Raw genomic sequence first — 25,787 nt, 5'->3', positions numbered from 1 at the left:
TTTATGATTTGTGTTGCCTTAACAAACGCGTGAGCAGAACGGAGCGCGCGGTGTGCTGTAGCAGAGGGATGGCGATGAGAGACAAGGGGAAGGGCTGGGATGTATGCGGCAGCAGCAATCTTTCAAACTGACCTCAGTGCCAGAGTGGATGTTCCTGCAGCTTCTGCTAAACCCAAGTGGCTTTACAGGGGTTTTGTTCAAAGCGCCAGGCAGACAAACAGCTGAGCGGGCACTCCTGGCATTGCCTGGGGTGGTGGGCAGGAGCTCACACCCCCAGGAGTGACCATAGAATTGCAGAATCGTAGAATAGTTTGGGTTGGAAGGGACCTTTCAAGGTCATCTAGTCCAACCCCCCTGCCATGGGCAGGGACACCTTCCACTAGCCCAGGTTGCCCAAAGCCCCGTCCAACCTGGCCTTGAACCCTTCCAGGGATGGAGCATCTACCACCTCCCTGGCAACCTGTGATGTTGGCTGAGACTTTGGCTCCTGAGTCAGCAAGGCACATAGCACAGTGGCAATTCATTCCTGCACCTCTGCTGAATTAGGGCTGTAGCTATTAGGTAATTAAGTAAATCGCCCTGATTTTGTGTTCCCAACAGCAGCTCGGTTTCACCAGAGCAGCGCTGGTGTTAGCGCTGCAGTAGAGGAGAACGAGTTGAGATTTCAAGGAATCTCAGAATAGTTCACTCTACCAGGAAATTCAGTCTACCGGGATTCTGCGCTACATAGCAATGAGATCAAATGCTTTCCTAACCTATTTACTTTAAATGTATCTTGAATATTAGTAATGATGGAGTAAACAGACAGATCTTTATAAAGCGTGGTGCCTGGTGAATGTCTGACACAATATTTAATGAGAGCAGGAAGGTTTTTTTATCCAACTGCCTTTGGTCTGTGGAATGTGTTTTCTCCTTGTTTTGGCTGGATGGATCTTGTGGCTGATCTATTTAAAAATAATTAAGTGAACAGTTGCAGAAACAACATGGTATCTTAGACCTGCATGTGGTACAGATTAGATGGAAACACCGAGCTTTCCTTCATATGTGGTGTGGTTATCAGTACCCTCCAAACAATGCATGCAGATACCATTCCACATCCTTTCTAAAGTTGTTGAAAAACACGATGATATGTAACGAAACCTCCCTGGGGCTGCAGTTTGGCATTCGGCGGGGAAGCAGCGGGGCCTCGGAGGTTCTCTGTGGCAGCTCAGGTGATACGGGGAGCTCCTGTCCCTTGGCGCTTGCCGGGTGAGTCCCACGTCTGCAGTGCACGGTGCTGGCAGCCGTGTCCCGGTGTGGGTTCACTTGTCTGCTGCTTTCTGGGAGCAAGATGTATTACTCGCTCCTCTTATTCCTTTATACATTACACAGAGTGGAAACAAAAATCAGATATAAATGCAGAGTCCATTAATCATCGCTAACCTAAGAAGATAGACCTTGATAGTAAATCTTCCTTCTTCTTCTTTCTGGTCTTTACACAGAGCAGTACAACACGCCGTAGAAACACAAGAAAAATTAAGTTTCTCGGGTGCACGCCAGAGTGTAAAAACAACTGTCTGTACAGTCATCGTGTGCCCATCTGCTGCACCCCCTGCACGCGGGCGAGAGCTGACTGCCCCGCTCTTGAGATCACAGGGTGGTTACTCAAACAGTCTGGATGTGACCAAAGGGACTGTGAGATGGAGTGTAGCAATTCTGGTTTCGCTGAATCAGGAATAAAGTGCTTAACCACACACCCAGGTGGAGGCGACGCCCAGAATAGACCCCTAAATACAGATTGGTACGAGTGGCTTTGCCGTTTGGATTTCTTTTAGTAATAATTTTTGCAGCAATACCGATGAGATTATGGTGCTAAGAGGTGCTTGTTTACGTTTGGTGGTTATTAGTGTCATTTCTTTTTTGATTAACCTTTTGTATACTACAGCTGTTCACTACAATCTGGAGGGGTTTTATGATTTGAGAATTTATAATAAAGGCACTCTAACACAAGGAATTTGAGCTTGTGGGATTAAGCTGGGGGTGCGTAGGTTATTGCAGCAGCATTCGCTGGTTTTCCTTCTTCCTGTAATTCTGTTGATACCAGTTATGTGACCATAAAATTCATATTAGAACATTAGCAAATGCAAATTTGTAGCCACATTCTCATTATTTAGCCTAGTTTTAATCCTTTGGATAAAGGACTTCATTTTTATCAATTCATAGGCATGGAAGTGACAAGCCCGTTTATAACTATCCGTGATACAGAGCAGCAGCTCCAGAACAGCCATGGGATTTTGGAATCGGCACTGAGAAACTTTTCCATAAATGCCAGGAATAACATTATATTTGAATATTTAACCCTTACCCAGGCAATTTGAGGACTGGAAACCATATGTGCTTTTCATAATGGGAGCCAAGATGACCCTACATAAAGATAAATATAACTACATAAAAGCATTCAGGAAGGATGGTGTTGTGGTTAAGAGCTGGGCAAGGACTGGGGAGCTCGAAGGTCTAATCCCAGCTCAGCCACAGGCTTCTTGGGTGATCCTGGACATGTAACTTAATCTCTGCGTGTTTCAGTTTTTCCATTTGTGAATGAGAGATAATAGTACTGCCCCACAGCCGTGCCTGGAGGATAAACGCATTGCTGCTTGGGAGGTGTGAGCTTGGAGATGGTGCTGGTGACCACCAGGATAGGTCTCAGCCAAGTGCTCTGCTGAGGGTACGTGCTCCACCGCTGTCAGTGGTATTCACAGTTTCACCTCTCCTTCTCTAAAGGCTGGTTGAATAAACTCCTGCCTTAATTAGCGTGTCAGACCAGGCCAGCATACCTGAAGCCTTGCCTGGGAAGTCACATCATTGGCAAATGTTCCTTGTTTTAACATAATTTAAATTCAAAAACAATGAAGGGAAAAAATGAGGAAAGGGAAACTTGCAGTAGATGAGACCATCTGGTTTTGTTTGAGTGCTACCTAAGTAAGTTGTGTTTATTGGTTATAGACTGGTGTTTTCTTTATACAGTCTCTGGCCAGGTAGCTGTTGTTATGCTCGTGACTTGGCATTCACTTCTGCCCTTTGTGAGTCTGCTCAGAGGTGTAAATCCTGATCCTCTTACGAGTCTTTGAAAGGATGGGATATTCAAAGTAACCATCAAGACGGAGACTTTTCTTAATTGGTCGCTGAGAATTTCCACTCGTAGCCTGTGGCTCCCATGGGGATGTCATTTCGTCACCGTGGGGAGCCAGGGTGATGGAGCTGGTGGCGCGCGGGAGAGGCAGTCTGTACGACTGCCAGCGTGAGGAGGAGTCGTGTTTGTGGGATAGGGTCTCTGCTGAGGTGCCGTCCCTGCGCTGGGAAGTAGGTAAAAGCCTGCTGAAGGCTGAGCAGCCGGCCCTGGGCTCCTGCGCAGGCTGGGCTGCGTAAGGTGCGGGGGAGTGTAATCGCCCATTGTTTGGAAGGAAGAGTTTTGATGTAATTATACCCTTCAGCCATTGCCACACTTTCCTCTCTTTCATCTTCAGGCAGGTCCACACGTTCAGATGTGAAGCTGGAAATGAAACACATCTGGATATCCAAAAATGACAACAGACTTTTATTTGCTATTTTTGGTATACAACAAAAGCTTTGTATCTTGCTAATTGAACATATGGGCTCTCAGTTGCTTTTTTCCCCTGCTAAACTCCACTTTTCCATGTGTCATCATACGATTCCAACATTTGATCTGTCGAGTCCATCTTGGCCATGTGTTTGTTGTAATCTGCTACACATGTAGGCTTGTTTTCGTGTGCGTCCTGACCTCCAGTGAGAGCTGCAGTTGTTTCCATCATGGATAGTGTTGAGGAGTTACACATCCTTTTTATCAGTGTATTTGGCCACCAGCAGCTCCTCGCAGCGTGGATCAGGGATCCTGCCAAGCCTCTGAAAACTCAGTGTTTAGCGTAGCCATATCTTATTGTGATACCAGATGCTGGCTTTTTTCAGTGTAACAGAAGTAGAAGGGAAAACTTCCCAAAAATAGAAAATATCCACATAAGTAAAATCTAGCATCTCACTGAGGGAAGCTAAGGGTCAGCATTAGTCAGAGTGGGAGTGTAAGGAAGGGATGGAGGTGGGCAGCTGGTTGATGGTCCCCGGACAGACCTGCACACGCCGGGGGGGGTCACACCGCGGCGGCCAGCGCGGAAAAGCAGCGTTTGCTTGTGCAGAAAGGACCGTGCTCTTTGGAGTCTGTGGGCTAAAAAGAGAAAAACACTGTATCTGGAGTGGAAGACTGAGCCCTTCAAAGCAGGCTGCGCCGTAAATACCCACTGGGAACTTGGCCCCACTGTACGGACGTTCGTGAGACTCGACTCGTTATGAATACAGGACCTCTTGATTAGCATGAAAGATTCGTCATCAGAATTTTTTTCTGCCTGTGGGGGATCCACTTACTTATTTCCAACTACAGCTCTAAATTGTTCCCATGCTTCATCATGGTTTGATTAGCTAAAATCTTAGACTGTTTGAGGCACTTACCATAACTAGAAAACAGGTGACAGTGATCAAACCGTAGGGTATGGGGCAGGGACTGCTGGTGCTTCGGGGTATGGAGCCTGAATGCGGTTGGAGGCAACCCCGTTACAGGTTCCTGAGCACTGAAAAGACACATCACCTGCACGCTTTCAAAGTGCTGAGCACTGCTGCATATTGTTCCCTGGGATAAATGACAAATTAATGCAAAAAAAAAAGGGGGGGGGGGGAGCGTAACAGCGCATTTAATTGTCTGCGCACGCATGCACGTGTAGCCCCAGCCTGTGCATTCACGTCATGTTACAGCTGTGCTAATAGTCACCTTTCTTGCAGTAAATATTGGGCCAATTTCATCACATTTGGTTTATGTTTATCAACACAGCACTTAAGCAATGGGGTTTTGGTTGCAATAAGGGAAAGAGTCCATTTCTGTCTAGCCCTGAGGTGAGGGAATGAGAAGCCATATGCGGCCTGGCCCGCCTGGAGGTTCTCCTCTCCCCGTGTCGCAACACACCCGCCTGACTGCAGCAAAAATCAAATATTTGTACTTGAAGACAGAGCTGAGGCAATTTCCACCAGGAATATGCCGTCTCTCACCAGTTGAAAAATATTACGCATGCATCGTGCTATTATTTTGTTCGGTTCTTGACATACGCTGCCGAGCAATTTTGTCTTGAACTCCCTTTTTAGCCAAGAGTGTAATGTTAAACAAATCTGAGATTGCACTCAAGGACTTCCCAATCAACTGAAGAATGAACTCTGAAGCAGAAGTTGTATTTAACAAAACGGACTTACAATTATTATTCATAAATGCACATGTTATGGCTGCAGTTGTTTCACTTCTTTCTTTTACAACCCTATAAATTGTATATAGAACATAAAGGCCTTACTCCTTAAATAAATGTTTTGCAGCCGCCGTAAATTATCTTTCTTGCATTCATAATGAAAAAAAAATCACTGTTTGATGTTTTATATCCTCTTCCCTAAAATGTAAAATATGGTAGTTGGAGCCAGATTTTATCTCATTTGAAAATAAAAGAAGGTTCATTTCCTACTAATTTTTTTCAGTCTTAGGTTTGGAGTTCCCATGAAATGTTGCCCAGTCTACAAAGCAACGTTACAATAAACTCTGCTTTATCTGAGAGTTTGTGTTTGAGTTGTACCACTGTTAATAGTCGTCGTCGTGAAATGAGTTATGAACATAACCTGAATCTCTTATTTTTTTTAATCCCTAATGTTGGTTATATTTCATCTTTCTACGCACCTCAAATCACTGGCTGAATATCGGATTGTTGAACTTTACGCCAGCCCTGTGAGGACCCTGCCCCAGCATTGCTGTCCTGGAAGCAGGCCTTGCTAAACTCCCAGCTCACTGGTTCGCAAAGCAAACTTCAGCCTTGTACTATTTACCTTGGCAAATGCCCGACCAGATTGATGATCTGTAAAGTGGATTTGTTATTTGGCTGTTTGCTTTGGCAGCTCTTGAAAGCAGTTTGCTGATTACAGTCCCAGATGTCATTGCATACATTACTGTTCACTATAAGTTTCTTTTAAAGTTTTAATTTCAGCCACAAATACTATTAAGCTTTTTGCACCTTTCTGTCTTTAACTCATGGATATTAAATATCAGGAGCAGACAGCCTTGATTTCCCTAAATTCTCCTCTTACTATCTTTGTTGGCCTCCTCCAGGCATCTCTGTAGTGCCAGCAGCCAGGAGAGATGCTGCTGGCTTTCCCCCCGTTCGGTGCTGCACCCATCTGTGCCGCGGGCAGTTGCAAGTTGGTCACATGCACAGTTTTCTAATTGTAGATAACATGGAAAATTGACGTAGCATTTTTATAAATTATCAGGTTTAACACTACTAAATACTTGAGTCAGTAGAGTTGAGAACATGAGGAGTAATGTTAACTAAAAGCACCCTGTGCTCCGTTTCTGTTAGGGTAGGCACAAAAAGAACGTGTGTCTTCAGAGGTGATTTTTCTGGGTTATATCCATCTCCTCTATTATCTTGGCTTTTAAAGGCTCTCAAACCTGATAAGCATTTAGGCAAATCGATAGGCTCAAAATCAATTTGTTTCTGATGTGAGGTAATCCCAAGTTTGGCTCTGGTGCCAGCAGTGCCTCTGTGCTCTGCTCCCGAGGGCTCTGCTCCCAGCCTCATGCACATGGCCATTAGAATTAGGATTGAGGAATACTGGGATATTTTATTTTCATGGTGCCTCAAAGTACATTTGCCCTTCTAAAGTCCAGTAAGAGGCACATACAAAGCTCAGCTGGGTGTTTGCTGCTCACCTACTGCAAGTGCTGCAGGGCTGCCTCGGGAGCAGAGCGAGTGCCGGGCACAGTCCGTCATGGACAAACGATTGCTGGTCCTGGGTTTAAGCAGTTAAACCATCCGTCGTGGATAGAGGCTTGCTTTTTTTTTTTTTTCCAGTGGGGGTACTTTCAGCTTTGAAATATTTAAGTTGAAGAAATTAATTCACTTTAAGTAAGTTTACTTTTTGAGGGGAGGATATCATTGTAGTATTTTTGGCCACTGCTTGAAAATTCCTCTAACCCTTTACTATAATAAGCAAATTGAGCAGATTAAAGACACATTACACTGCCAAATGGTTTTTCTATCCAGGGTGACATATATTTTTTCTGTGGAAAAGGTTGTGGGGGTTTTTGTGAGCTGCTATGCTTTTTTTAGCACTTCCTGTTTTATTGTGTTTGAAGTGTCTTTGTGGTGACCTGTTAGGGTAAGATTCTTCCATATGGAAGTGCTTCTTCAACTTTTAATCATTTTGTTTTAAAAAAAAAGATTTTAAATCCGATTTGCAGATGTCTCTGGTTTTGTTCGCAGAGAGCTAGTCCAACTCACTGCAGTGTTGTAGAAGTGCGAGTCATGATGAATTGTTTATACACAACGTGAAACGACGTCCACGTATTTGCACTCCTAATGAAGTTAGATACCTTCTTTAAAATCTCAAAAATATCTGTAGAAAAGCATCTGTTTGTGTTTTAATGTGTTATTCTCTTCAGAAAATTATATTCCTTTAAAGATTTGGGGTGAAGCCCTGCCTTCGCTGAATGCCTTGGCAAAACTCCTGTTGGTTTTGGTGGAACTGAGATTTCACCAGTAGACCCCGACGCTGTTGTAGGCGTCTCTGAAGTCAAGTAATACCAGGATAACAAGCAATTTTGTCCTGTGCCTATTCCTGGAGAAAATCTTGCTGGGTTTTTACATAGGGTCAAAAAAAGTTACAAGTTTATTTTTAAGTCAACAAGACAAAATTCTTCATTAATGTACAACAGAATGCATTTTCCCTGTGCTCATATTGGACTCGCTGGGTTGTAACTGAGACCAGAATTTGGACCACTGCATTTGCATTATAGCTGCATCCTGTTTCCTATTAGTTTTGACACTAACATCTGAATTTCGGATTTCTTCTTGTTTAGGTTTAACTGCTCAATCAGTACATACAACAGACATCTCAGGACCTCTCTGGAGTTGTCTGGCTCGCACGGGGTGCAAGGGCAGAACTTGGCATCTGTGCGAACAGCACTGGAGCAGCCCCTGTGCTGGAGTTGGTAGAGCACAGTGTGTCATTACACAGAGAGCTGGGCTTGTCAATCAGGCATCTCCAGACTTTCCCTCTGCATCATATCCTCAATGTTTTAACCGTAAAAAAACTGGCTTTGACAGTATTTTTGAGCCCACATGTGAATACCACATGTTGAGGTCTCATGTCTGCAGTTTCACTCCTAATTAAGTGTAGATGTAAGTACTGGGTATCTTATAAGGTCTTTGGCTCTCTGCAATTCACCACAAGCATCTAATTTCCACTTCCTTTGTCTTGGACCTATTATTTATATGAGAAGGGTAGGTGGACTCGGTGGTTACAAGTCTGTTGGATTATTATGTTTCTGTAGCTGTCATCCTGTCAGAGGTCCTGCAGAAATTTGCACTATGAGCTCTTGCTAGTTTATTATGGGTAAAATCCCCTCCCATGCCAAACGCTAGCCCAAGGTCTGTGTGCTACTTAAGTCTTACTAAGCCCTGAAAATGGGTCTTAAATGGTGTATTGGCCTTGTGCCTGCTCTCAGCATGGAGCTTAATTTCATTCTTTATGAACAGTGAGATTTCCAGTTCAGCTTTGGCTGTTTATCTTCACTGCTGTGAATATTAGGATGGGTTCTTGAAACCTGCCGAAAACTTTTGATGCTACAGCCTGCAGAAGTTAAGACCTCGCAGGCTTTCTGACCTAACCACAGGATGGTTTGAAAAATGGCAGCTTTTTGATGTAGATGGGCACAGCACTCATCTGGTTTGGATTTTTGAGGTGTTCCAAAGTCATATTGTTAGCTACAGGGGGTCTTTTGTGAGCAGGGATATGCACTGACTTGCTACTGAGACCCCAGCGTTCCCAGATACTGATTTTTGGAAAACTGAAGTTAAGTAGCTATATTGTCTCATGCCTATTATACAGGTGGAGAAACTAAGGCTTAAGATTTAAGATGGATAAATGACTTCACTGGGCTGGTCAGTGGTATCAACAAGACTCAGACATAAAGCTGGAGAGTTATTTTACTATCTCCAGTCGCTCTGGTTTCCACAAGTATTCAGAGTGTGTTGGAAACAATTTCAGTGAGGAAATCCTTGCAGCCTAATTTGCATCTGCCCAAAGAAGATCCTACTGATGTAACCTCTTCAGGTGATGCTTTCACTTGCCCCACCTGATGAACTGACATGTTTAGATATGGGCACGGGTTTGGGACTGACTTTCAAAGTTGACATGAAGAAGGTTGAATTATGCCCTTGAAGGTCTTTTATCATCTCCAGGCCTTCTGTCTGCTGCGCCCTGGCAGGGCTTCAGGGGCTCTGGGGAAAAGGTGCCTTCAGCTCAGTGGCAACTCTGCGGTTTAAATATTTCACCAAAACACCTCCAATACATCCCACTTTCTCAGTAGCTTCCGAACGGTGTCCAGCTAGATGAAAATTAGCCAGTGACTTAGTTTTTACAGCTACAAAGGTCAAATGTCTTGGAGAAACAAGGTGTTAAGATGCTAATTCTCTCCCTTGGAATGAGAAGACAGTTCTCTGCTCGATTAAGCAGAAAATACAGGTGGTCTTAAACATCTCCATTTTTGGCTCCTGTTTTGAATGCAATTAAACAAAATCTGCTGTGATTGCAGGGAGGATAATCAGCTTCCAGTGCAGTCCCAAACCCTGTCCTAAGATCCGTTATGAGGCAAACAGCTTGAGGAGGGAGCCCCTGCACAAGCTGCAAGTGTGCTAGCAGAGGTCGTGGGCTGGTCCCTGCCCCATCTGTCCCCAGCGCAGCACATGCGGGAAGCTCGTCCTGAACTTCTGTTCTCACACTGCACCTCCTACACTTCTCCTCTTGGAATCTTGTTTTCCACTTTTTGGAGGTTTGCGAAACATATGCTTTGGAGGGTTCCCAATTTTTTTCACAGCAAGAAAAAAATTACTTTCTGCATTGTAAAAAGCCTCACGAAAAAGTACGCTCCTTCTTTATAATGGACTTGCCTGGCACAACTCAACAATCCCCATTTCTCATCACTTCGCAGTGTATTTTTATAGGGTATAAAAATGGTGTTATGATCCATGTTCCCAAACCTTCCCTCAGCTAGCAAGAACATCAATAAACATGGCTTGATAGACACCAGAGCTGCACCACCATTTCCCTCGGTGCTTTGAACGTGCCCTAACATACCTTTTGAATCTATTCTCCATATATGAAACTACTCATGCCTCTGTTGACCTTTTAATGTATCAGCGGTAATACTTGTGTGCTTAGGAAAACTTACTTCTCCCAGGATACATTTCTAGTCTGGTCACTTACTGTACTTAGAAATATTTTCTTTACTTCATCTCATGTCCCACCGTTTTTTCTCTTTCCTTGATTTAAATTAATCTGCAGATAGGGAGGTCAGCGTGCCTGGAACTGGCAAAAGATTTTACTTCCTTTCTCCCCCTTTCCTTTTTCTTCTCTCTCTGTAAAATTGTTATTGTTATTTCTTTGGTTCACAACTGAGATGATGGCTTGATGTTTGAACAGTTACGTGCTCTGTTCCAGGAAAGTCTGTCTTTGTTCCAAGGCTTCCAGCACAGAGGCTCATTCCACCTTGATCTTTCAGCAGAGCACTAAAACATTTGGCAAATTTTTTGTCACATTTTTTGCCGCTGCCCAGGGTTTTTGAGAGATTCCCCTTGGACAGCTTCCACCTCTGAGCTTGCCCACTGTAGGAAATACTTCCACTTGTATTTACACAGCCACGTCATCAGACCTGATGAATCTCTGTCATATCTTCATCAGTCAGTACCTGACACCCACTTGCTCACTTCCTTGGGTTTGCTTCTCTGGGGTTTTAAAGCAAGTTTTTCACCCCGACGCTTTGTGCTGAGCTTAATTGTAGATGGCTTTGTGCTGATGGGAAGATCATTAGGACACAAGGTTGGGACAGTGGCTGCTCCGTTGGGCTCACAGATCATCTCTCTGCTGACGAAAGGGAGGAGGCTCAGCAGTCTGTCAGAAAGCAACCCCTCTGCAAAATGTCGGCAGGTTCACTCATAATTTTAGACTGTAAAAGGTGTAAGATCAACTTCTACCTGAGTTACTGGATTGTCCCTAATAATCAGATTTCTTTTCCATATTAAATTCCCCAGAAACTTGTGATTAGCCCCACTTCTGAGAGTTCACAGCGGCTTAATTCTACTGTAAAACTGTCAGCAGTGATTTTCTTTTTTAAAGATGGATTTTGGTTCTTGTACAGAACTACTTCTTGCTAAATTCCTTTTCAACCAAACACACTTGTCATTTTTCAGCCATTAAAGACAATAAACTCCATCTTTGGATTTTTACATGCTGAACTTAGTTTATAATGATAGATACTTGTTTATAACACACTGAAGATTTTTGTTAGCTTTCTGGCATAAAAATTGGAATCTTCTCTTTTGATTCGTAGTTATTAGTAGCAGGTTTATCCTTTCAAATATGTACAAGCTATGATTTCAGTGGAATATTGTCCACAAGAGTCGTAGTCTGCTGCTCTCAGAACCCATCTTGCCTTGGCAAGCAGCATGGTTATAATCATCAAACTATTCACATGGACTAAAGCTAGTTTCAGAGGAGGATTTAGGTATTGCAACCCAGAAGGTCATGGTACGTGGGTTTTGCTGCCAGGGTCCCTGGGGAGAGATGGACTTTCCTCTCTGGCCGGTGGGGCTGTGCGTAACTGGGCAGCTCCATCTCTGGGCGTGAGCGGTCCCACGTTTGCTGTAGTACTTAAGCCAGTTGGTGCTGTAAAGCGTATTTAGAGGGAGCTGTGAAGTGTGTGCAGAGCTGACTGGCTGATCAGACCCCCCTGGGGAAGCAGGAAGGGAGAAACACCCATTTCGATCATCCCAGATGTGCTGGGAAGGGGCCAAGGTGCTGGGAAAACTGGGGCGGTTCTTCCTGGATCCAGGGAAATCTGCCAGACAGGGACAGGGCCTGTGGGGTCAGACAAGGATTTGGGGCATCATGAGTTGGACTTCCAGACACCAAAGTTTCTCCTTCATCCCTCTCTCTGTACCTGGTGGCTTTGGGTGGCTTCTGGTTGAATGGTTAATCCCAAATTACGTTATAGGTTGCATTGCGTCATAAATCACAGCAAAGCATGTCATCAGTGCTTCAAAATGGGTTTTATCGAAGGAAGAAAAGAGAAAATTGACTATAAAAATCTGGTTCTTGTGTTTCTGAGTTAAAGCATGCTGCATTTCATGAATAAACAGCACACCATGAATTATCAGACTTTCCTCTTACCCTTGATTTTTTTTTTTGCGTTTGTTTGGGGTGATGCATCCACTTCTGTCCTTTTCTGCTTTTGTGGGGGAGCCGTTTATCTCGGTGTACAGCTGAAACAGTGAGGCAGTTCCCCGCGGGCAGCAGCCTGCAGGGGATGGGGTTTCTGGCGTGGTCCCTTTGGGCAGCATCTCCACTGGTGTACATCAGCCTCACTCGTCTGAAGTCCAGGAGTTTTGCTGAGCATCTGGCAGCGCTTTAACCCATGCACAAATGGTCATCTACCATGAAAAACCTGTACGTAGTGAGCTTTCTCGTAGGCAGTGATCTGATGGGAGAGGACAGAGAAATTCCGAGGACATTAGTAAGAAAGATTTTAATTTCAATTTTTCCCTGTAAGAATAATGCCCTATAGGAGCACCCTTCTAGTCACCTTTTACGATTTCTGTAACACAAGGTCAGAGTGCCATTGTCAAGTGGAAAAAAGGTGTTGTTATTCATGGCACTAAAAGTCCTTGTATGACTTTTTTTTTTAAGTAGTTCTTGCTTATTCCTGAAAGCTTTGCTCTTAGCCGTAAGCAGTGAGCCATCTTTGCCTAACTCCTGTTTGCATTTGGAGTTGTTACTGCAAATTGCCAAGTGCAAACATGAGGCATGTAGAAGGGTAAATCTCCTGCCCTTTGAGTACAGTCTTTGCTGAGGATGAGAGTGAGATGAGTTAAATGACCGAAAGCCTTAGGCTAGGACATGCCAGTTGCAATAATTTTTTCACTCCATCATCTCACCTTGCAATGTCGCTCTGCCTTATCCAGCCACCAAATGTCTGATGGATAATACAAGTGACAAGGGCAAAACCTCCTCAATGTATGCAGAGGAAAACTTCAGGCAGCAAGGACGGGTCTGCTGGCTCCTGACCAGCTGGGTCCTGCCTGTCCCTTCCAAAGCCTGCCTGGCTGGGGTGAAATCCCTCCCTTGGACAGGGTTTGGTAGGAGATCAGACCTTGGTGCTGCGAGTCCCCAAGTGCTCTGGCCCTGCTCCAGCAGCACACTTAAGCAGACACTTAACTTTCAGCATATATATACTACCATTGAAGTCACCGTGGCTGTTTGCAAGCTTAAAATTAAGTATATGCTTAAGCTGGCTTGGGACCAGAGATTCAGTGCTTTGCAGGTCCAGTCCTTGCTGGAGCTTAGATAACTAGCTCGTGCAACTTGGCACATGCTTGTAATGAATTCAGAATCGGGCCAAAAGAATTTATTTTCCTGGACTTGGAAGGCTTACAAGGAAACAAGTTGAAGGTTTTTTGAATTTTTATTATTTTCTAAACATAAAATTTCATCTTTTCCTGTAGTCCTTAGAGAAACACCTTTTCCTAGTGTTCTTAGAGGGATCTAGAGACTTGGAGTGAGCAATTTCCAAAATGTCCAGAGCTGGTGGAAAGGTGTCTGGACCTGCTGCCTGGCCAGGGCAGCACTCGGTGCCCCTGGAGATCCCCTCCATGCTTTCGTACCTTCTAGGAAGATGTGGCATTGCACTGGGTTGTCCTCAGACAGGAGATTTCTTTCTGGGCAGCCCTGGCACGGACTTGCCCAATGACTTTTGGTGAGTTACTTAAACCTTGATGTTCTAGCTCTTCCCTGGTGTAAGCAATAAAACTCTTTCTGTCAGTGCTGATAACTCATTTTGCCTCAGCTAAGAATTTGGCCCTCTGGGTGTGTTTTGCAGTCTCTCCTCCATTCCCTGATCTTGGTCACTCAATTAATAAGTAACAAGAGTAAGTTTCCAAACCAATTCCTGATGTTAATGGTGCTGTATCCTTAGAGCAGCTGCCCAGCTGCCCTGAACACAAACATTTCTGTCACTCCGGTTTAACACCTGAATCCATCTCATGCTGTTTGTGAAATATGTTAAAGTACTTGTAGGGAAGTTGTGATTACAGCAGGCTGTGCGCATAGTATTAGATATAACCCTGATAAATTGAACGTTAGCACAGCGAGAGTTGCTAGAGAAAGTGTCAGAAGGTCATCGCTCCTCTGTTATTCCCTAAGGAAAATCATAGGATCGTAGAATACCGGGTTGGAAGGGACCTCAAGGACCATCTGGTCCAACCTTTCTTGGCAAAAGCACGGTCTAGACAAGGTGGCCCAGCACGCTGTGCCGTTACAGCATGGGGGAATGGCAAGGAGTTACGTTACTGACATGGAAACCCCTCCTGTAAATGACTCAAATATGCTAATTTCTGCAAAGTGCAAACAACAGATGCCTTGTGCTTACGAATGCTGCGAGAAGCTTTGCAGCTTTGGGCTGGCAGCGGCGGGCAGGGACACAAGGCAGGCGGGCGAGGCCAGGAGCCAGGGCCGTGCACGTGCTGGGCAGCGACCGGCAGGAAAATAGAAGTCACCCTGCAAGCTCTTCCCAAACACCCAGCGAGTGCGTAGTATTTGCAAGTGAGATTTATTTATCCTGTGTACAAGTAGTTATTAGACAGTAGCTTGGAACCGAGGCGTACATTATCTCATAGTGAGGTAAGACAAATAAATTACAAGTTAGAGGCCCCGAGTGGGATTAGTGATGCACCTTAGGAAAATATTTTGGTTTCTGTTTATATGTCAGCTTGTGAAATGTTTCATCTGGAAAAGGTGATGTGAGACCAGAGAAACATTTGCTCTTATAATGCAAAAAATATTTCAGTTTCATTCTTAACTGGTTGCTAGTGATATAAACCAAATTTCACATTTCCGGAGCTTCAATGGCTGCTCGGCCGCTTTCCTGCAGAGTCTCTTCTCCAAGCTTTCTCCGAGCTGATAACAAACTGCCCCTTTATCTCCCCTTGTTTGTCAACATTTCTCTGTGTGCGTAATACTTAGAAAGAAGAACTTACCCAAAGCCCAGCAGAAGTCTGTGTCTCTGGTAGGCTCGGTCTGCTGCGTGGGAGGACGTTGAGGATGCTCGGGGGTTTAGGGCCGTGTGCTGGGCCACATCCATCCCTGCTGTGTAGCTCCGGGCGGGATGGGATGGGATGGGATGGGACGGGACGGGACGGGACGGGACGGGACGGGACGGGACGGGACGGGACGGGACGGGATGGGATGGGATGGGATGGGATGGGATGGGGAGGCCTTCGCCCCTCCCCTGCGGCGGGTTTAAGATACGGTAACCCCTAGCAGCTGCGGCGGATCTGTACCCACGACGAACTTGGCCTTTCCAAGCATTACACTCGCTGTTTCTATTACACAAGAAAGAATCTCCTATTACAGTTTGAGTGATATATTAGTATATAGCGCAGTTCCAATGTTTTTTCAACACTAAGATTTTTTTAATTCAAATGAAACAATCAGAATTAAATTCCTTGGCTCAGACAGTTACCACTAATTCTTAAGCAATATGACAAATCCACACTTGTGTCTCAAAGTGTAACATAAGATCTTAGTTATCCAGAAAACCCCGATGAGTTGTCAGATCTTTCCTTACTTGTGGGTAAATATGAGCCTTTTATAATCCATTATGTGTACTTTGTGCGTATATATATATGTGCATTTGCACATGCCACGAGATTGATAATAAGCAAGATAAATCTTGCTGTTTTCTTAAGGGAAGTAATATATTATTCAAGTCTCTCCAGTGGAATTGGCATACTTCTACCTCGCAAAGTGAGCTCACTAAGACAGGGTATGCCTGCAAACCTCTTCCAAAATGGTTCAGAAATGACTTGGCTTATAAACAAATAAGCAAATGAGAATCGTTATGTAGTGTCACAGAAATACCAGATGTCCTTCCTGCATCTTACGCAGCTTTTCCCAGTGAAGCCAACGCAGACTTCAGCATCATAAAGTCACAGCTTTTATTCAGATGAGAAGTAAAACAAAATAAAGACTCGTCTAAAAAAACCTCCACTGAGATTTAATGGAATTCATTGTGTGTTTAAATTTCCTAGGCATTCTTGAAAATCTCAATAATCATCTTATTGTAAGCTTAGCTAAGTCATAGATCTTCAGAGAGTGGGAAACTTTACTAGGAGAAAAAAAAATTACTGGATTTTCTAATTTTAACCAGGACTGAGACTTATAAGTATGTGAATACCACAAGAAAACACTTCCAACTTTGCAAAAACTGAAAAGTGCTGAAGATCTTTTGTGAATCCTTTTTTAATGAAATTTCCAGACCTAGAGGTTGAAAGAACATCAGGTGAAGTTTCTGCTGTGCAGAATCGTACCTGGTAACGCGCACCCACCCCAACTGCCCCGTGTTGTGCAGGACTCTCTGTTCTTCGGGATACTCTACTTTATGTCAGGATTAAATGTAAAGAAATGTTAATCTCTAAGGGGGCTTGGGGATGATTGTAGCATTCCTGATTTTTTCCAGGCGTTCTGATTCTACAAAGCTGTAAAGAGTTAAAATATGCAAGGGAAAAAAACATTTCTTCTTGGAAATTAGTTGTATTATGAGGGGGTATTTTGTTTTTAAAATTGTAATAGCATCCAGTTATGCTGTAGTTTCCATCTCTTTTTGCTTTTAGACCGCTAAATAAATTGTATCCAGTATTGCAAGAAGAGTACAAATACACTCATGTTATTTTTCAGCGCACTGTATTCCTTAGGCTGTAGTTGGGCTGTGCCGTCCCGGTGGGTGCCTGTGGCACAGTGGCAGCCACCTCTGCCCGCACCAGAGCCCTCGCTCGCCCCCAGCATCTTGGTCTTTCAAACTTGTGCTTCTGGTACTGCAAAACCACGGCATAAATTTCCCCGATGACACCAAACACAGATTTTTTGCATTTTATCTTTTAAGTCCTGCTTTGGATGGATGTCACATCCTGCCTCCAGTTTTTAAACCATCCCATCTCTCTCCCGTGTCCTTTTGCTAACCTCCGCGCCTCTGGGGAAGCCAGGAGCTGGGCCAGGGCTGCAGGAGCCCTCGGCGATGCTCGGGGGGCTCAGCGGGGGCTTGGTTCAGCTTTTGCCAGCCCAGGGCTCGGCGTCGGCACTGTGGTGACACTTGGGTCCCTCGTTTGGTGGCCAGGTGTATTGCCAGCAGGCTGGTGTGAAACTGCAGTTTGGATGGCATAGAACAGTCGCAGGGAGCATTCAAGGCAAAGGCAGAGTTTAATAAATATACTTAATCATTTATGTTTTGACCTTAACCCAGACTCGTACTCAGACACAGAAAGCAGAGAGTTGAAAACGCACTTTGTCAAGGCTCCTTTGGCTGATGCAGTGGTAAAACAGGGCAGCCTTGCTCTGAGGAAAGGCAGATCCTTCAGAAAGGAGAGTAAAAGGTCAGAACTAATCCAAAAGGACAAGCAGTGTATGTCTGTGTGTATATTGGGTTTCACATATGAAATCCAGTCATGATAAATCTGATGGCTTTAGAAACATCTACTTTGATTAATGAAAACATAGTTCCCATAGACCATGGGTTTCATACTTCAAAGTTCTCCTGGATTTAGGACCTTAGGTTTTGCTTATTCATATAACATGCAGGAAACTATTTTTAAATGAATAAGGGAGTTTAAAAAAAAAAAAAAAAGGCAAATGTTTCAACATCGGTGGTACATAGACTGGATAATAAGGAGCAAAATTAACAAACAACAGACATTTTATTATGCATTTTACAATAATGTTTACATTCTTTCCTCTATATTTGTTTTTCCTTGAGAAGATTTATGTATTTATAAAAATATCTCACTGCTCCAGCTCTGAAAATTGCAGCCCCGCTCACATTTGAAAGCCTTCACGATGGCTGTGATTGCTGGCTATGTTCCTAATCATCTGAAATGCTTCTCCTGAGCTCGAGGTTAACCCCTTGTGCAGGACCGGAGGAGACCGCGTTTGTCGGGGCGGTGGGGAGGGCGAGATGGTCCCTGAGGACCTGTCGAGCTTGCGCTGTGACACTGCTCTGATCCTGAACGTTGCCAACCATTACTTTGGCCACTGTCCTGAGCTGGATGTGGCCACTGTCGCACTGGACAACCTGGGCAACCTCTTGCCCAACCATCTGCCTTTGTCCCCACAGAGCTGCTGGGCACAGGGGCTCCCGGGGCCACCCTGTCGCCGGGCTTGCTCCTCCCAGCAGCTGCATGTTTGCTTAAAACTCATTTAGAAATGATGACAGAGGAATAAACAGTATTTTTGTTTACAAGTCTGTAGTGCGCCGAGGAGGGATGCAGGAACCTCTTGGCCTCGCTTAGCCAAAAGTTCAAAGGGATTTGAAAGTGTTCATTGCCTGTGGGACTGGGTACCCCGGCTGAAGTCTCCATTAATTAAATGCACTCACAGGATACAGAGCTGGTGAGTAATGTCCTGTTTATAGCAGAACTGTGAGCGATTCTGGAAAAAAAGGAACTCTGTGGGAGGGAAGATGACAGGGAAATAGAGTTACTCGCAAAGGCTGTAGCTCCTGCCATTGTTTCCAAAGGCAATAATTAACGCTCACACCTTGATTCAACAGCCATAGACAGAGGTGAGCTGTTGCAAAGTCTGTCACACGTAAGTTGGCGTGCGTGTGCCGTGGGAGAGCAGGGAGGCTGCGTGTGAGCTGTGCATCGGAGAGGATCAGCAGCGCGTGCCGCCAAGCACGGGCACGCGTTCAAAAGTCAGACACGGGGCAGGTCGGGGAGACGCCGCTTCCTCCACGCTTAAATAAGGCGTTTGCACAGGTCCCCGTTCAAGTACTGAGAGCTGCTGCTCTGTGGCATTCCCCCTGGAGTCACAAAGTTATGGCATGGAAGTGAATTGGCAAACCCTGTAGGAAAGTTCAACCGTTAATATTTAAACGGGGTATGTTACAATTTGACTCACTACTCTGGGCAAGGAGTTTCCATGCGCTGGTTCCCCACACACCCGTGGGGTTCTCGCTCCCGGCCGAGGCTTTTCTGGGCAGCCCTGTCATGCTCATGCTGCGGTTACCGGGGCGTCCGGTGCCGAGCGGGTTGGGACTCCCTTCAAAGTCCACTCCTGCTTCTGAAGGGGCCAGAAAAGGCAGGGACTTGGCGATGGGCAGCCCCTCCTCTCCCCCCGAGACCGTCTTGGTCACGCCCCAGGGTCTGCCGTCCCCGGGGGTCAGACCCCCATCCCTTTCATGAGAAGGATGCATCTTTTATCGGTTAAAATTGGCAGGTCATTTCCTCTCCTATTTACTCTGTTATTTTTGCTCACACGTATGTTGCAATATGCAAGGTGAGGCTCAAAACTGTCAAGCTCTTTAATAGAACCATTACTGTATTTTTGGAGAACGTACTCTTTTTGATTTACTGTTCCTTAGAAGACAGGAAATGGAGCTACTTGATTTCATATTTTCAACAAAGCCGTCCAGAGGTTTAATGAAAAAAATTTCCCCTGGCTTTTGAATTAAAGGGCTATGGTGAAAGATTTAGCTTAGCTATTTTGACTTAGAAAAATAACACACTAGGAGCATTAAAATATTTTGTAAAAATACTTTTTACTACTAGATTTTTCAGAGAAGAAAATAAACTTCTCTGGTTTTCTCAGTCTTGCTTGGTAGGGCTAGCTGTGAAATGAAAGGACGTTTCCAAGGTTTGAGGCTTTTTTTTTTTTCTTCCTGTAGAATTTATTTTCCTTTTATATTAAAAGCCTTGAAACAATTGCAATGCAAACGACAAATCCTGTGCTTCTAAGCAAGGTAATTTGGTATGAGTAATAACAGAAGCCTTTGCCATTAATAAAATGCAAGAAACATTAAGCAGAAAGACGGGGGCCTGATTCTGCTCCATCCGGCAGCGGCGTGAGTAAAGGGCAGTGCTCGTTGGGAGGCAAATGTCAGTGGAAGGACAGAAGTGGGAGATCGGTATCAGGAGAAAATTAAAGTTTTAATAGGAAAATCCTGCGTGTGGAGCAGAATTAACTTGGAGTGTTTGGGGCAGTGTAAAGCGAAACACGCTGGAATTGCAAAACAAAGTACTTTCGACCTAGATGTTCAAGCCAAGGTTTCTGCTTGTTCCATTTGGTTTGATTTGGGGTTGTTTTTGATTTGTAGTGCCGTGGGTCTGGGATGGTGCTTGGGCATCATACAGAGGAGGCTGATGGTCTTAATTTCCATCCAGTTTCATCTTCAGTAAATAAAGGGAGAAGTAAATGTTCTGCTAGCTTGAAAACACCACGTGATAGGGTGAAATACTGACACAATTTTAAGGCAATGGGATTTTTTGCAGTGATTTAATGAGGTTTCACCAGGATTTCACTAGTAATTGCTTGACTAAAATAATAGCTAATGTGCTTCTTTCTTGAGTTGTTTCTAAATTAATTGCTCCGTTCAGGTGGAACCTGTTCCACTGTCAAAGCTGTATCAGGTCTGGGGGACAGAAGAAAGGCTGGGCTTCACACGTCAAGGTCTGATCTTGGTGGCTGTCAGTAGGATTTCAGCAGTTTGCCTGTAAAGGCACGGGTCGAAGCCTGCCTTCTCTCAACCCTTCAGTAATCCCTTGAATCAGCAGGAGCTTTCTCAGCCGCGTTGGCTCTGCAGTCATATTCTGGCTGTGGGTTTGGGGGATTTTGAGAGCAGGACACTCCACTGAGGTTTATTTGTAAACTTCTCTCTGGCCGACGATGGGGAATTTGATAAGTTATCAACTGAGATACTAGGATTGAAAAGGGGAGAGGAAGGCAGCCAGAAAAAGAGATTACAATTTAATAAATAGCAGAGATACGGTTAGCTGGTATCAGTGTGAGTTTAATGCCATTAGTTCTTGTGCTGTTGGTAACAATATACGTAGGGCAAAGCACCCAAAGGCTCCTGGGGAGCAACCAGCCCATCTGCCACTTCATGCACTTCACAGAAGAATTTTCCAAGGTGTAAAAGTACCCAGGACTGAATTCTGCCTTGAAAATAATAATTTTACTTTGATACGTGTGCTGTCTGCTGATGCAATGGCAAGAAGAACGGGAAGATCCGTAACAATCGGTCTTGTTTTTCCTGAAACAGTTTTGCTTTACATCAGAGAGGGAAGAGCTTTATGGTAGGAAAGGACCTGCCTGTTCATGCAAGGTCCCATTTTCTACCCCCACACCCCAAGTAACCTCGGTTGCACATCTGCGTGTTCAGCTTTATGTGGAACCCACTTTATCAGTGTGCGTATTGAAATAAGGAGGAATTTGTGGGTTCCACTGCAGCACAGAGCAGATGACGGCGCACAGACCCCCTCTGCCCCTGCCGCCCGTTACTCAGGCAGGGTGATCACCCGTGGGGTGCTGTGTGGCTGGTGAATCACAGCTGGATGCCTGGAGGCGAATCATATCACGAGACGTGTACTCCTAACGTGGAGAAGGAGTGAAAAGGGAGGAAAGATAAAACTAGAGCTTCACCGGCCTTACAGTTTTTTAACAAGAAAACTTTCTGTGCAGTTAATCCCTCTAACCAGCATTTGCATTAACACTTGCAACCTCACATGTTGCTGCTAAGAAGTTTTGGCAGCTCTTGGCCCTGATTGTGGAGGTAACGCTGCACTTGTCTCCTTTGCTCTCACTCAAGTATCTCAGGAGCCAGAGACCAGCGCTCTATGAAGTTTCTCCCTGTACACATATGCAGGCATCTTGGCAGAGCTTCAAAAGCCATTTGCCTTATTATTCATGTGTCTGCTTATAGGAGCAGAAATGCTCCTATTTCTCACTTTCGGAGGAAGGGCAGACACTAGTAAAGAAGAGATTTCTCATCTCCGGCACAGCCCTGCAAACCCGTGGGAGCTCATCATCTCCCCTCTGCCACCCTGGGGTTTGGGGATGCAGGTTTAAAAGCCGCCCCGATAGCTCTTCAGGTACGTGAACAGCCCTGTCTAAACCAACTGCAGTCAGTGGGGTCTTGGAGCATATGTGGGGTGGGGGTCTCAGGGTAGCATGAAACTGCAGAAGGATGACCTGAAAAAAGAAGCTTCAAAAAAAGACCAAATTTTGCTTTTCCTCCTGCAGTTAGGATAGCTGACAATGTGGAAATGTTGCAGAGACTTAAACATCATTGAAATTACTTCACCTCCTTACTGCATTTTCTCAAGCAAGCTTCAAGAACCCTTGCTTTAAAACAAATTAGTGGACTAGAGTAACCTTATAAATCCAAAGACCCATTAAAAGTTGAAATATTTGGTCATTCCTCCTCTCGGTTTAAACTGGGATTCATCCAGAGTTCAAGTGCATGTATCACATAAGAGCCACGGTCCCATTTTGTAGAGGTCCATTTTAGTGTTGATGGTTTTCTAGTGCCAGGAATCTACTCTGCAGCCAGGCAAAGAGATAAATCAAAGTTGTGCGCGCCGATGAAATTCAGGAGCCAGAAGTCACCATTGCAGCCCATATAAATCCCTGAATGCCAGCCCTGGTGCTTTTGTCCATGCCATTAGAGTTCAAAATTATCTGCCCCTCTTTGCTGATGTATGGATTAACCGGCTGCCCGAGTGTTTACTAACGGTTATCACCCGGTACTTTGGACGTTATCAGAGGAAGGGACGCCTGCCGCGGGGCTTGGTCTCTCACCCTTTCTATTACCACCTGTCAGTGGCAGGGAGTGTGCTGTGAAGCTGTACAGTCACAGGCTACAAGTGTAGATAGTTTCTGACGGCTGATCAAAGGGGAAAACCAAAGGCCTGATAACAAGGACGTGTTTCATGTACTTTTAACTTTGAGAAACATTGGCATTTGCATTTTTTCCCCTCTGTAGGCTGGCAGAAACCAGGCACAATAAATGCTGCATATTCAGTTACCTAATAGTTGAGTAAATGGTATGTGCTTGAAGCAACAAAGCATAACTGTAATCTTGTTCCAAGTGGGAATGATTTAAGTAAGCCTTTGCAGAAGACTTGCTGTATAGTAAAGTAGAAAAATTTTAACTTGTACTTTGAAGTGATCTTGAATTCAGAATCGTATCTTTGCATTCAGCAGATCATACCCTGTTGTGAGTGAGGTAATAACTGCAAGTTAAGGAATTAAGTGTCTTTCGTAGGTGCGTGCGCTCCATCACAACAGCCAGCATCTTCAGTAAAGCACCGATGAGGGGAGAGTCTCCGTTAGCTCACGTTTGACCTGAAGTTTCACAGTGCGGGAACAGAAAATCCACAGATAGCCCAGACTGAAAGAAGGGCTTGCTTTTTTCCTTCAGTAGACACGCTTCAAACACAAGGCAGAAAGCAAGCTGTCCTTTCCTCATCAGTATATCCCACTGCTCCACTTCTCTGTTCAAGAGCAAGAAAGGGATTTTAGCTAAAATTTGAGCCCATCAGCAAAGACAAAATGACTTGTCCGTTGTCTGAGAAGGGCAAGAGCACTCAATAGCAACCCAGTGAAAGACAAATCAACTTTAAAAATAATTTCTAGTTGTCTAACATGTACTTAATAACGTATGTACAGCTTTTCAACATTACATGTCATTTACATCAGTGTCATGATGCTGATTTCCTGACTCTCACTAGTGTGAGACCAGAACTGGGTCTGTATTTTTAATTTAACCTTTTTGCTTACAGCTGCTTGGTCAAAGCTGTTCAGTACTTAGGGCTCTGCTTGCTCCTGCTGTGCTATTAACACCAACATTTTAACTAATGTGCTAAAAGCAGTGTTTCAGGAACTCAAAACGCAAGGCCGCCTTTCTTTCCAATGCAATAAACAGTATGTGTGGAAGTAGTTTGGTCCTAGGGTCTCCCAGACATCTCCCGTTTGTTTGTTGAAGGTGCCTTCGACCGGAGCGTGACCTTGCTGGAGGTGTGCGGGAGCTGGCCCGAGAACTTCGGTCTCCGCCACATGTCTTCCATGGAGCACACTGAAGAGGGCCTTCGGGAGCGCCTGGCCGACGCGATGTGCGAATCTCCCAGCAGGGACACAGTGGGATCAGGAACAGGTACAAAGAAGAGGTGTGATCAGAGATCACGTACATCTCACCCAATGGTGATTTTTTTTTTTTTTTTTTTAAGTTTTGCTTTTCCTTTTCTCTGTACGCTACCTCTCTGATTAATTAACTTTCACGGGGATCTCGCTTAGTGTGAGAGAAATCATTTATAAAAAGAAAATAGTGGTAGATCACACAAACGTAGTTTGAGAAGCCTAAAGTAACTTGAAGAAAAACACTGGCGCTTGAAGCTTCCTCACCGTATAGCTGTGACAAGGGCTCTCCTCCCTCCCCTGCCAACTCAGGAGCACCCGAGCCTGTGCAGATTGCTGCCCTTGCCCACCCTGCTCCAAACAATGGCATAATCGCACACATCCTCATTTTGTGTCCTGGTTCTGTAATCCAAATTAATCCATCTTCATCAGTGTCCATTATATTGATAAATTATATCATCTGTTTAAGTAAATGGAATGGCACGTCAGAGATTATGCTGCTCAGAAGGGGCCCAGTGGTAGGAGATGCTCAGAAATGTTAAAGCACAGTTATTGCAGTTTTATTGTCTCCATTAATTTTGACTTGTTTTTACAAATGCCCTCTAGTAAAAGGACTAGGCCCGTCTTTGATCCGTGCACCATTTGTGTGGTGACCAGCGGCCAGTAGTAACAGTGACTTCTAACATCAGCTGCCATCTCGCTTGTCACTCCTCTGGCAACTTGCCTGGGAAGGAAGAAGAGGACAAGCTCTAGCAGAAACGTATGGGAATGCCAACCTATGGCCACTACAGGAGGGCTGTGTAGAGCAGAAGTTGTCTCTTCCTTCTGCTGTTGCCCTCATGTATTGCTGAGGGCCTTGTGCTTCTCCGAGCTCTCCCTGATATGCTTCAGCTGGCGAAGGCCCAGGGACTCTCCCATCAGGGCTCGTCCCCCTGCTTTACAGGGTCACTATTGAGCACGAAGCCCACCACAGCTCACCAAACTGCTGCTCCCTCCCCCAGGCTGGAGATACAGATAGCAATAACCAAGCTGCTGAGTGGTGCCAAAGCACCCTTCATAGCCCAGCTTGTCGCCTTTCAAACTGCCTTTCCTCTGATTTTCATCTTGAAAAAGATGGAGTCAATGGATGGTTTAAGGTTTGGTACTAACAGAAAGAGCTGTTTGAACACTAAGTATGGGTCTCAGTTACAGATCTGGTGCAAATTCTCACCAGCTTGTTGCCTCTGATGAGGCACTTAACATGTCCGTGACTCCAGTGCTCCATCTGAGGATGAGCACAGGTGAGGATAGAGATGCCTCACATTGCTGGTGTGGAGTTCAACGAGCTCATGTCTGTAAAGGGCTGTGAAAGTGGAAAAACAGGCTGTGAAAATAGACAAAGGCACATATTTCATCACTTACTGACCCATACTGTGATCAGAGTGAACTTTGTGTGGTACCCATTTCCAATAACGGGTCAGCTCCCCTCAGGCTGTGTACATTAGGGGAAAGGTGAGGGGAACACCTTCTCTGAAAGCTGAAGCCATCTAGACGTGCCAAGTCAAGGTGACTGACTGCCCCAAAGTTTTGACATTGTATTATATTGTAAACCAGGAATTTTGTCAGAGGCAGAGGTCTGTATTTTCCTTCCATTTTCACCAAAACCAGCTGATAGCAGTGAGTGCCAACTTCTTTGGCGTAAGATTAGGCTCACAGTA

General features: G+C 44.8%; 1 protein-coding gene across 13 annotated transcripts in view; it reads left to right on the top strand.

Annotated features, from left to right (window-relative positions):
- The window catches only part of BCAS3 (BCAS3 microtubule associated cell migration factor), a 372,112-nt gene that overhangs the window by 324,214 nt on the left and 22,111 nt on the right, over positions 1-25,787 (top strand). For 10 of the 13 annotated variants that reach the window (XM_074845789.1, XM_074845793.1, XM_074845795.1 and 7 more), the window contains one exon: positions 23,942-24,109. In XM_074845789.1, coding sequence (XP_074701890.1) covers positions 23,942-24,109 — 168 coding nt within the window. Of the gene's footprint in view, positions 1-23,941; positions 24,157-25,787 lie in introns of all 13 variants that reach the window. The other 3 variants (XM_074845785.1, XM_074845786.1, XM_074845787.1) reach the window with 2 other exon arrangements.

This window comes from Strix aluco, chromosome 19 (assembly GCF_031877795.1).
Source record: "Strix aluco isolate bStrAlu1 chromosome 19, bStrAlu1.hap1, whole genome shotgun sequence".
Lineage (NCBI taxonomy): Eukaryota > Metazoa > Chordata > Aves > Strigiformes > Strigidae > Strix > Strix aluco.
The sequence above is the reverse complement of the archived record's forward strand: the minus strand, read 5'-3'. Positions and strand labels throughout refer to the sequence as shown.